At 30.0% G+C, this 13,286-nt stretch overlaps 1 protein-coding gene across 1 annotated transcript in view; it reads right to left on the bottom strand.

Moving 5' to 3' along the window:
• Positions 1–13,286, bottom strand: part of LOC136272537 (uncharacterized) — a 103,433-nt gene that overhangs the window by 66,889 nt on the left and 23,258 nt on the right. Inside the window, exons 5-10 of the mRNA XM_066074290.1 lie at positions 13,138–13,207; positions 5,952–6,056; positions 5,611–5,691; positions 4,990–5,076; positions 2,590–2,798; positions 2,195–2,320 (exon numbers count right to left, since the gene is read on the bottom strand). Of these exons, the coding sequence (XP_065930362.1) occupies positions 2,195–2,320; positions 2,590–2,798; positions 4,990–5,076; positions 5,611–5,691; positions 5,952–6,056; positions 13,138–13,207 (678 nt within the window). The remainder of the gene's footprint in view (positions 1–2,194; positions 2,321–2,589; positions 2,799–4,989; positions 5,077–5,610; positions 5,692–5,951; positions 6,057–13,137; positions 13,208–13,286) is intronic.

The following is a 13,286-nucleotide window of genomic DNA, read 5'->3' as shown; positions in this document are numbered from 1 at the left end:
TCAGAAAATAACTTGTACGTTCTTCTCCTTCATCTGTCCATTTTGCTCTAGATCTCACTACACTATAAACCAATGAAGTTTTTTATTCCCTTTTCTTTCATTCATTAGATCTATAGTTTTTTCATAATTTTTTTTTAATCTATTCATTTCTGGGGTTTTTTTTTTATCATTATTTGTTTTAAAGTTTGAATAAGATATGGCATTATTTAATTTACATAGACCTTTTCCGTGAGTGTAGCTTCCAAGTTTGAGAGTTAGGAAAAACTGGAAATTGATCAGACTTGTTGCTTAATAGAATATTACTCTCTTGAACCATATTCAGCGAAGAGTTTGAATCCATTAAAAAATCTTAACGTGCCTTTTATATTGAATATAATGATTGAATATATCATAATTTATTTGAGAACATAAGCATGCAAAGTGTGTTTTGAAGCATTTGTAACAGACCTATATGATAGAATTGCTCAAGAAACGTACACACGCGTATAAAAAAGATGCCGAAAGAACCTAAAATATGTACCTTTACATCTTTGGTTTAAAACATATTTTGATCAAAACATCTTATAAATTAGGTGCTTAATTTCTTGGCACATAAGAGTTCTGCTACTAACTTATGACTTCGCGATCACTGCGATGATAATACAGTGGAAACGTATCGCGGAAAAGAATTAAACACCATCACGAGTTCGCAGAAAAAATTGGGATCCACGTCTGCCGGACTGTATGAACAACTTGCATCCTATAAAACGGGGATTGATTTTTATCTGACCTTGACCTCAATATCAACTTCCCAAGTTGATGTTGATGCATTTATAAAAATTGTTTTTGAATAGAATTGCTTTAAGTCACTATTTAAACAGATTTTTAAACATCGAAGGGGCAATTCCTGAAGTTCTGTAAAGATATTAGTAAAAGTGGTAGGGAGAATGTCCGTTCATCTTGTACATATAAGGACCAAAATTGTAAAAATCTTGCCTCGTACAATTTGAATAACAATGTTCTTTTATTACTTAGATCTGCGAAGCTATAGAGATTTTTTTGAATTAAAAAATCTCTCAAAATGTGGTAAAAGATCATCAAGGCGTCCACTCATTTCTTGAAAAAAGATTTTTCAACATTTGTCCAAAAATACAAATGTCATACTTAGACATGTCTCAAATCCACATAAAATTCTTAAAATTTTTTGCTTAAAACTATCAGTTGGTACAAGATACATTTGTCTGTATCTGTGAAGGTACATTACAATTATATTTTATTTAAAAATATGTATATTTTTAATTAAGACTATTACTTACCAATTTCGAATGTTATTTACTTTAATTTCTAAAAATAAATTTGAATTGGCATACCTTTTTTACTTTGAATATAAAACGTCAACGTGTCCTAATAGACACAAAAGTTCTAAATATAGACTGAATTTGAATTTTTTCTAAAAAAAAAAAATCCTATGCCGACTGATAAGAACAGGGTACCGTATTTTGAGACAAAGCTTCAACTTAAATGTATAAGGTTCATCATTTATCTCGACAAATAGTTGTAAATTTGACCTTTTATCACATTTTGCGAGAGTTTTAAATCATCTATGTATGCCTCAACTGCGCAGTTCTACAGCTGTTTTCAGTAATCAAAAAAGGGCACTGTTGTGTACATGTGTACGTAATTTGCTTGAAAATAAGAACATATCTATTGCTTTTTTATCTTCTAACACGGTTAGAGTTTTTGGCATAAACAAGTCAGTTCTAAAAATGTTTACATTTTTAGTCCACAGAGGTACAAGATGACCGGAAATCCTCATTTAGACAATATGCCTGACAGTTTTACAGAATAACTTATAATATGCGAAAACAAAAGGGAGAATGATTCAAGGAAACCTATAGAATTACAATGCATATATATTGTTTTATATCAGGGATGAAAGATACATTTTCAAACTGAATGATAATTAAATAGCTTTAAACTTTGTATACTTTAAGTTGGAATTTTAGAAAATTAATTTAAATGACACTACTATGCTTCCGTTAAGATTGAACAAAAACATTTCCCAATTCTCTCTCTGGATCAAATCTATGAAAGACGTCTGTTGTCATTGTCCTACATTATATTTATTCCAGATAAGGAAAAGAGAACCAAATGTTGCACATCAATAACAATCTGGCAAAGCTTTCTTAATTGGTTTTGTCAAAAACATATTTACCATCATACATAACATTACTTTCGGAATATTCCTCATATGTTTCTTGGTCTTGTTGACATACTCTATAGCTGTGTCTTGTACTCGAAGGAATACTTGGGGTATATTCTTCTGTAGCCATCCTGCTTTCTATTAAAAAAATATTTTTTAAGCTAGCTGGCACTAATTATTGCTTAATTAGCTATAACAATTTATTAAACGCCTAAAAAAATATCTAAAAAAGATTTAGTCAATTTACCAACTTAATATCAAAATAATGGACGAACACCTATAGAGCAAAGTTTCAGCCCAAAAAAGAAGTTTTTTAAAAGTTTCAATAATGTAAAGTAGACGCTATTGAATCTGAGTGAGAGTAACGTTACAGTAGGCTCATGTTTAATTTCATTCAAATAACTCACCGTCTTTATTATTACGTCTAAATGTGTTTCGTTTGATGGGATATGCTTTAAGAATCTTTTTTACAATTCCAACAACTAACACAAAGACTGCAATAGATAATAGACTCGAAAGAATGATGACCAACACAGAGTAATCTTCAAAGTTGGTTTTGGTTAGGTTATCCGTTGATTTGGTTGTATTGTTCAATTCAAAATGTTTTTCAATAAGTCTGAAATAAAATGTCAGAAAAATTATATCATCAAGTGGTCTCTTTTTGTAATGTCGAGCTGCCTTATGTGCAGCATCACGAAGATGACTAAGGGAGAGATTTTATTAAGTCAACTATTCTTTAACCATTTCATACAGACACACTTAATGGGTTTTGAAATGATGTAAATCAATCAAACATACATGTCTAATACATTTTGTATCTAAATAAAAATATTGCAAAAGACGATACCAGATGTGTTCAATATGATCTAACATATGTTTAAAAAATAAATTTTGGTAAATTCCTATTTAGTCAAATGTAGTATAGATGTCTCAATAAAAAAGCATTCCTTATAAAGATACATAGATAACTGATCCTATGATAAGCGCCTCGAATATACAAATATCATGTAGCCAGGTTTGTAGACGATGAAATACTTTTTGTTTGTTTTTGTTTTTTCACAACTTTATAAAATAATCCGGTGAACCCTGTCACTGTTTTTTTAGCTATATATTTTAATTCAAATTTAAGAGAGGGTTAGCGTCTATCTTTATTGTAATTCGTATCGCCATACATATCCTACATACATGTAGGGGTGAGAACACTATATGCTTCACTGCATTTATATCAGGTTCGGGGCGAATTACATTGTAAAGTAATGCATTACATTACCGTTACTTTATGAATTTGGGCATTAAATTATCATTACCATTTCTTAATTTTCTTGAAGTCATACATTTCATTACCATTACATGAGAAAAGTAATGCATTACCATTACCATTACTTTGTGAAAAGTCAATGAGTAATTTAATTAAAAGATGAATAAAAATTTTCGAAAACGTTTCAGATATAACACTTTATTAAACATATTTTCAGGTTCATGGTCATAATCACGTTCAAAATTAATGATTTATACAAGATTGTTGTTGCACCTCATGATCATCAAAGTTTCAAATGTTTCATATTTTAACTGCATCATGTCGGGTTTGATGCAGTGAAAATCTAAAATTGGGGTGTTAAGCACCTCTTAAAACAATAGATTGTTTTGATACTTACATTATCCTTGGGTCATTGTGTGTTATTGACACACTCTTCACAGTAAACAAAAATTATTAAAAGCACAACTAATTGGAGCATTTTTTTTTTCAAATGATATAAGATTCTTAATAACAACACTCTTAAAATGTTACGATTGTGTTGTAATAGCTAGTTATATTGACAATTTTAGAATGGTTTTTAATTTAAATTTAATCATACACCTAAAATATTTTTATCTCAAGTATTCCTTTTTCTTTTTTAAAACAATTTTTATCAAATACAATATCAGTTATTCAATTCATCACATTTTTATGAAAATGAAGATGCATAAAAAAGCATAGTTATGCAAAGTAATGCCATGTAATGTCAGCATTTCACTATATTTTGGAGAGTAATGCATTACATGTACATTACCATTACTTTTAATGCTAAATTTGTGGCATTACACATTACTACCATTACTTTGAAAACATGTAATGCCTTGCAATGCATTACCATTACATTTAGCATAACTCCAAGCCTGATTTATATGTATATAAACGCGTTTTTATTAAAATATGACACCATTGCATTGGTAAGGAATATGCAATGAGAAAGACGTACAAAACAAACTTATATCTAGGCACACATATGAAGTACCAGGGTTTACATTGTAGTGCAGGCGTTAATCATTTTATATAAACGACATCGTGTTCGATATGAACGCGAACTAAGGCAATACTTGCTATTTGTGCAAGATAATTCAGACACTTATGCAATTTTTAAATGCCCCTTTTTATTTACTTTTGACTATACTTTATTTTTTTTAAATTATTTTCACATTTATTACTACAAAGTATACATAAAGTTCAGGCTTTTAAAAAATCGTCAAAAAGAATGCCTTGATCGGAAAGCAACCGACTATTAATTTCTCGACCGGTGTTATATAGTGCTACCAACCCCCCCCCCCCCCCCGGGGGGGGGGGGATGACTACACATATATATAGCAGCCCCCCTCTCCCAACAAAATGACTATATAGCAGTTGACAATATTAGCTATATCACCTGACAATATATTGGTTTTCCCCTCTTTTAAAACCAGATTACTTCCATCGGGAAACCTACTATATAGTATTAAAGTAGCATGCAATAGACGTATTGCAACATTAAAGAGAAAGGCGAGAGACTGACATTTTGGAATCTTCTGAGTTGTTTAGTGTTGAGTTTCCCAGCTGCTTAACTGTTTTGTTCCTTTCGGTTGTTTTGTTTTCCGTCAGTCTAAAAAAGATATGTAATATTTTGAATTGAATATGTTTGAATTCAATAGGTTATTAGCTTTTTGAGAAGAATGTAGAGGGTGGAAGTTACCACCAATATGTAAAAATCAACCTATTGTGTCCACCTCGAAATAGTATTAACCTTTTGAAAATTTAGAACATGTATTTACATTTTTTTCGAATTGAATTATTGTTAAGCAATGTCTGGGTGAATGGGTGAATTCAAGACGGGCGAAACTATTCAATTGAAAGAGTAGGGGACCAAAAAAGCAAGGGCGATAATAACCTTATATACGGTAATTCATCAACGATCAAGTTTTTAATCATGTAACTAATTTGTCTAATTGTGTTTTCATTTTTTTTCCTTTTCATCTTCAATTCAATATTTAAAAAGTTATTTAAAGTATGGCGATTTAACAAGTTAAAACAGAAAAGATAGATAGATAGATAAATAGATAGATAGATAGATAGATAGATAGATAGATAGATAGATAGATAGATAGATAGATAGATAGATAGATAGATAGATACTTACACCACTGAAATTTCTGATATGTTCTGTGTGAGGTCTCCCGATTGTTCAAATGTATTGCTCAATTCCGTATAAATATTCTGTCTAAAAATGGTTTTTCTTTTCATTTCTTTGTGATGCATGAAGGAATACTTTAACTACTTTTTAAATGACAGACAATGATGGGATCACATTACATATATTTGCTGGCACTTTTTTGAAAAATGAATTATAAAAAGAATTACCTTTTGAGGTAAGTAAAGGATGTTTCATATACATTTACGTCCAGCACGCTAATCCCAATATTTAAAAACTGACACGCAACATACATGCAAGAAGCATTAAAAAGAGAATAAGTGACTAACTCAGTAATATTTTCTGAGCTATTCATGGTCAATTCGTTTGATCGTTCGTCAGATATGTTCTTCTCACGTTTGCCAATTTGTCCAGCAGCATTGTATTCCTCCAGTCTAAAATATCAATAAGTCAAATTTTAATTGGCATAATTTAGAAGAAAAAAATCGAAAGTTCGTTGGTCATTCAAAAGTTCGATGGTTTGACAGGCCAAAGCCCATTGGTTTGCGTGACAGGCCAGAAATCATTGGTGTGACCGCCAAAGTCCGATAGTTCTAATAAGACTCGCAAAGTAAAAAATGCTTTTCCGTTGTATGGTCCGTCTTGATAAGCCAAAGTGAGTAGGTCTTTAAATAAAATACATGAAAATGAGTATGAATTGAGAATAAATAGTGATATTTTTTACTGTCCCACTTCCTGTTTCATGCATGTATTTATTTTTTTTAGTTTTTAGTGTCAAGGTTTGAAACTCTTTTCTTAATGGAGGTGTTTTTGTTCAAATCTCTTAACATACCGTAGTATAGCACAAGCTTATCTTTTAAAAAGATTGATGAGCTAGCGCTATAGCCATCATAAAACACAGAAGCGGATTTCAAAAACATTGCTTTTAATTTCTGAATCGAGTAATTAACAATAGGAAGGCAGAGTGGTGTACTGGAATTGTGCTGGACTGGGTTTCAATTTAGAATTGTGATTCTAGAGTGGGTTTTACACCGGCAAAGGCGTAGTTCATTGACTGTGCCTTCAGTATTATGTACTACATGTACTCTAATTTCGAAAAACCATTGGTACTGCGCTGCAGCAATCGTATCTTCTCGGGCCTTTCGCCAAACTCGGAAAACATATCGGAGGTTGTTTTCTGGGCTTGAAGAAAATTTAAGATAAAGCTAGTTATTTATTCTAATATTTAAAATAACTTTGCATCATAAGACCTAAGCTACTGTTATTTTTTACATTTACAATAAAACACAAATCTTCATGAAAAGATTACAGGCACATAGCATCAGGGAGGGGGCAGGGGGGGGGGGGGGGGGCTGGCCCCCCACTTTTGATCGCTTGATCGCAGCAACAATTTTTTTAAAATTTACATATAAAAAAGTGAATTATCATAGAGTTGCCCCCCCCCCCCCCACTTTTTTGGGAGTGTGTAAAAAATTGATATGAAAATACGGAAATGAGGAGCGAAATGGAAGTTATAAACTACGCCAGCAGCATATATATATATATATATATATATATATATATATATATATATATATATATATATATATATATATATATATATATATATATATATATATAATCTCTTAAATAACAACTAATAAACATGTGAAAAAGTTTCTGTACAATTTAACTCGGAACACCTCTGATGTAATCGGAGTCGCTATGTTTAGTTTAAAGTCTAATAACTCTAATTTGTTTACCATCAAGACAATCTGAATCGCTGACAAGAAAGTTATCCTTTTTATAATAAAAAAAATACTAAACGTATAAATGTAAATTACTAAAACACAAATGAAAGTTTGTTATCCACCTCGACAACAACTTTTTTCCATCGCTTCGCCGCAGGATAAAGTTGTTGTTTCGAGTTATTATAAACTTGGTATTGACATCCTCTTATTGTATATATAATATGAAACCTCGTCTCATAGCTATTAGCTAAATTTTACATCAATATAATTTATAAAACAACCTTTGTTTTCTAAAAGCACTATAAACAACAGGAACATACTTTCAAAATTTTAACAAATTGTTTCTCTCCTGAAGCACTGAAGCGAAACAATTTTTTTTAAGCACAATAGTTCATTAGAGTTTTTTGTTTTTGGTTCTAATAGTTTATCATAACATTACTTGTTTAACAATATATTACTATTTTTTCAATTTTATTAGAACTTGTTCTTCACATAAGTCATGTTTCTCAAATTGGAAAGATGAAACAAAATACAGTACACTACTTCTCAAGTTAGGCATTATTATCATTATTAATTATTTAACGCAATTTGTCTTAAATCTAGGAAATTCGTTAGCACAAACACAATTCTGTAATTAATTGTAATAATTTCTAATTAAAAATAATATGATCCACAATCGTTGTCTTTCACAAGTGAGGCAAAATAAGACGGAAGCATATATTAGCGATAAAAAATGCATACTGTTGAACATATGTTAAAACAATAACTTATATCAACATTAAAAATCTTATGTTAAGATCTATTGTGAAAGGGACTTTTGTTTCAACGCAAGTATTGAATAAGTTTATGGATATATTGCTTAAATATAAAAAAAAAAAAATGTTTGAGATGAGCTTGATATCTTGAGACATTGTTAAGGAAAAGATTAGCCATGATTAAAACCCGAAAACCTAATGGAAAATATCCAGAATTTAATATATCATTCCAGGCCAAAATGGACTTCCTAAATCAGCTATATTACATGCCCAAAAGGGCATAATGTCGCGACGCATTTTAATAGACTGTATCTGGAGCTGAACATTATATATTACAGTCGAAAAAGAACATTTCATAACTTTAAAAGACTGCGAATCCAAATGTATAGCAATAGAACTAATTCTATATAAAAAGTTTTAAATTTTATTGTCTGATAATGATCATTGTGCATTTTATCCTTATTTTTTCCTTATTAACAATGAAGCTGTTGGTTGATACAAATCCAACCTTACAAACATAAATACCACGCCACAGTTTTTTGGCAAAATTTGTACCGGTACATTATCCATCCTATTTACATGCCTCATTTTAATGCAAAACTGTTTCAAAAATTTTTTTTTTCATATTTCTTTTAAAATAAGCTTTAAGAGGCTTGCCTCATTCCTGCTCTTTTGTGCAAAAGTATGTTGTAAATTATGAATTTCCATTTTCACTTACTAATGATGTATTACTTTCGTCGCTTTGTGACGACACAAATGTGTAACAAAGACGTTACATGACGTTAAAGCTAACTTAGATTTTAAATAAACCAATATAATCATCAGATGTGTTTACGACTTACAAGCTATTCAGATTACTTAAAATAGGTACATGTACTTGTTCCCGAGATCAAACAGATAAAGGTGACTGTGTGGACTGGTTCAATATCATTACTAGTTTGTTTTGATTTCATGTACAATCGATGCATAACATGCAGGTTTAATAAACCCAAACATTCGGGGATCCAAACCAAAAGTTCTCTTTCTTAACATTCCCATGATGCTTTTGGGGGTTTTTTTTGTATGCCCCAAAAGAAGTTATTTTTACCTATTTAAGATAATTGGTTTGTATAGAATATTTTTGGAGTTTTGATTATGTAATATCTCATACTTCAATGCATCAGAAATAAACCTCGGAAGATTTACATGCTAGAAGAGGATCACTAGTGACGATTTCTCATATATTACACTTGAAACAAACCTTTTAAATTCTATAAAAACAAGTCTTTAAATTCTTTAAATGGGGGTAATTTTGGTAATTAAGAAATTAATATAATTATTTTTCTATTAATCGACGTATCAAAGAAAAAATTAACCAAAAGCCTGTTTCATCAAAAGTTTTCCGGTCAATTATATTAATTTCGTATCATTTTATAAAACATTTTCAAATCATAAAATGTGAAGCGTCATTGATCACAAATGTAAATAATGTAAATAAATCGGCGCGTATTGATACAAAACAATAACAGCAACAATATTCAAAATGGATGCGCCTTCAGCTGCTGCAGAGCTGTTGAGCTGAATTTAATGGAATATACACAAGTAGAGAGTAAAAATCTGAACCGGCTGCATTGAAAACGAAAGGAAAATATATACATGCAAGGCCTCTTGATATAATTCACTGTGCAGAAAGATTAGTTAAAGAGGTTTGCTCCTCTCTTTTGGGGTAACTATTTTATACAACCTCTTGTCTAAAACTTCTACATCATATATTAATTCTATTTGTATATTTATATTTAAAATGTTAGATAATCTATACTAAATAAAATTGCTAAAAGAAAATTATATATTCAAAGAGATTAGTAAGAGACTATATCTTATGGCGGAAGGTTTTCAAAAAGAAAATGACCAATTTTCATAATTCAATAGTTATAGAGTACTGTAACATTAGCCTCCTAATTTTCAGCGCAGACTAAACCTTCTTGGGAGTTTGTAAATTACGATACATTCATGCTGCTCTAAAAACATATTGAACAATATTTTGATATTGCTATCGATATATTTTGGCATATTTAGTTTATATTTCATGGAAGTCTAGAAAGAATTAACTCCAATTTTAACTTAAAAATAAAAAAAATATTTATTGAGTGATAAATGAATTGCACCATCCTGTTTCTTCTTAATTGAATTTGACCAAGAGGCTCCAAATACAAATAAAATAGCATCCCTAATGTATTGTATCATATGAAACGATATTGTAGAATATTATATGAATTGTTTTAAATGAATTTTTACCTTTTTTTGTGGAATAGGAAAATTGTTTTGACTGCAAACAGAGTAACAGAGCCAAAAATTGGTCCTAATTCACATGTAAAATGATTATAATAGTAAAGATATAAAATAAATAAATAAATGCCAAAGACAGAATGGTCACGTTTTAAATTTCTAGATAAAAAAATTCATTTATAAGAATTGAAATTGCTATTTTTTCATATGTTTAAACTCGATGGATAAAAATCTAAAGAATAACAAAAAGTAACTTTAAGCACTTATCAAACAATAACATTTTTTTTTTAAATTTGAGGAGGCAGTACAAACTTTTGGAAAATTTGCAATTTATTCAACTTTAACCGATCCCGATTGATGAAAACAAATTTCGGTCAGAATTATCTTCGTATTGAAATTCTACGAGATAATCTAGTTTAATACGAGCAATTGGTATACATTAGAAGATTAGTTAAAAAACATAAACAGTCATTTTACAGCAAAAGAACCATAAAATGTTTGCAAAATTGTGATGAATTCCAACTTAATAACATTTCGGTCGGGATCAGTTTAATTACAATCCGGATCAGTTTGAATGTAAAATTTTCCATAACTTTTTTTTATCAATTTGCAATATTTGATTTCAAGTTTTCGTTGAAATATGATTGTTTAGCGATTGTTTAATGCGAGAGCAACAGTTGGCTTGTAGTTTGTATCCATGGATTAAAAATTTCTACGATTCTTTGTTTTCATTTTTATCATTTTTTTTTCAAAAATGTTTTAAAGTTTATTTGGCCGTATATGATATTATTTATAGATAGTTGTATTGTACATCAATTGATACAAAATGTGTGGATCCTGTTCGCAGCCAAAACGATGTTTCTGCTTTTTATCACAAAAAAACAACTAAAAAATCTGATAAAAAATTTGATAAGCGATATCGATTTCATTTTTGTACAATCTATTTTCAGAAATGATTCTTTCTCAATCCATCAAATAATGCACTGATGCACTGAGCCACCTCAACGAATTTTTGATGGTTGCTAATTGTTTGATATAAGGAATGAGGAATCATTCTTTGATTATTATGAGGTGATAATTTTGGTCGGGGCGTGATCAAATCCAATAAAGCCCGAGGGGCTTTATGATAGATTTGATCACACCCCGACCGAAATTATCACCTCATAATATTCAAAAAATGATTCCTTATTACTTATATTTATGTAATTTTGGGCCTTCGTACGATTAAATATTTCATCATAAATAAACAAACCCCGCTGGCGCCTAAATTTGGCGTCATTTGTAATATGAGTTATATAGTACAAAATCGATACGTAGTGTTATCACAGGCAAAGACACTGGATAATGTTAATATATATCTTTATGAAAATCATTTCGTCATTAATGGATTTTAAAATATTTTCCCCTCTTTGAGATATAGGTGATCAAAGTTTTGAACTTTTGACCCCAAATAACCGTAATTAAGTAAAACATGAGATAATCATTATATATTTTATACAGAACTATAAAATAAACATGTTTGCCTTTATAACCTATATCAAAATAGAAAGACTTTAAAAACCTTTGAGTCCCTGATTTGAGGATCCAGGCCCTTTTTGGCATTACATGTTTCACCAATAATTTTTTTCAAAAAAAAAGAAAGAAAAAAAACAAGAAAAATTACGACATTTTTAAACTAAATTGCTTGGTCCAGGCGAGCTTTCCATTTACGTCATATAAATATTATTGTCATTATACAATATGAACTCAAAATTTATTATAATTTATAAGGAGTTTCCTGGACAAACCAACTCATTCAAACGCTAAAACGTTAATAAACCGAAAAAAGAAATAACGTCATCAATTTGAAAAATATATACACATGTATATCAGATCTAAAAAATTGAGTAAAATTGGCCATGCCGTTTCCGAAAACTTGCGCGGACAAAATCATGTAAGAAAAATAGAGAAATATATATAAAAAAAAAAAAGGGTCTTTAGTTGGAAAAAGATCGAGAAAACACTACTATCAATTTTTTCTCTAAAGAATGACAAAGACTTTTCAGGTTAGAGGTAAACAAAAGTGTCTAAGAACAGAGTTACAACCTCCTTTATTTGATTGTTATAAGATATTTTTTTAAGTTTATACAACCTTTTAAAAATATTTGGCTCGTTTTGTCGCATTTCTATTTATACAGATATCATATAATTTTATCCATTAATGAGATATCAAGAACAGGTTGACTATTGCAGCAAATACAAAGTCGTAAACAAAACTTTTTTGTTCACTCCTTTTTCTTTACATTGGATATAAGCAATCTAGTATGGGTCCTTAAATCTTGAAAAAGAGCTGCATATGCAGACAAAAAGACTTGTTTCTGATAAGCAGATACCGATAAGATTTAACCATATATCAGTAAAATGAATGAAACCAAGGTTAAAACCGATTGAATAATCGATTTAAACCCTTTTCATGTATATGTAACAGAAAAAATAGGCATGCAAACGATAGGTATACAATAGGTACACACTTGTCGTTGACTATTTATGATAGAAGTTTTTTGCGTTAGTGGATGGACTTCTACAATAAATAAAACAATCAATAAGAACTAGTACTAGTTTAAACAAGCTTTCTACAAGTTATGATTTTACATGGCCCTACATTGATTTCTCGCTTAGCTAAGAAGAGTATATAGAACAAAAATTTTACAGCCTTAGACGAAACATTTATCATTTTTAAAATTTTCTCAGTAAAGCAATTAAAATATTAAGATAGGTATACGAACCGTGATTTAATGCACTGGGTATCCGAATCAAAACATCCCAGAGTCGTGTTAATCTCCAGGCACTTTGGATCTTCAAATATTGATAATTAATTATTTTTGTTTTGTACACACCACATATTCATAATTAAACATGTGCATTGACTATGACC

The sequence above is a fragment of the Magallana gigas genome, chromosome 10, assembly GCF_963853765.1.
Source record: "Magallana gigas chromosome 10, xbMagGiga1.1, whole genome shotgun sequence".
NCBI classification, from domain to species: Eukaryota; Metazoa; Mollusca; class Bivalvia; order Ostreida; family Ostreidae; genus Magallana; species Magallana gigas.
This window is presented reverse-complemented; position numbering and strand designations above follow the sequence as displayed.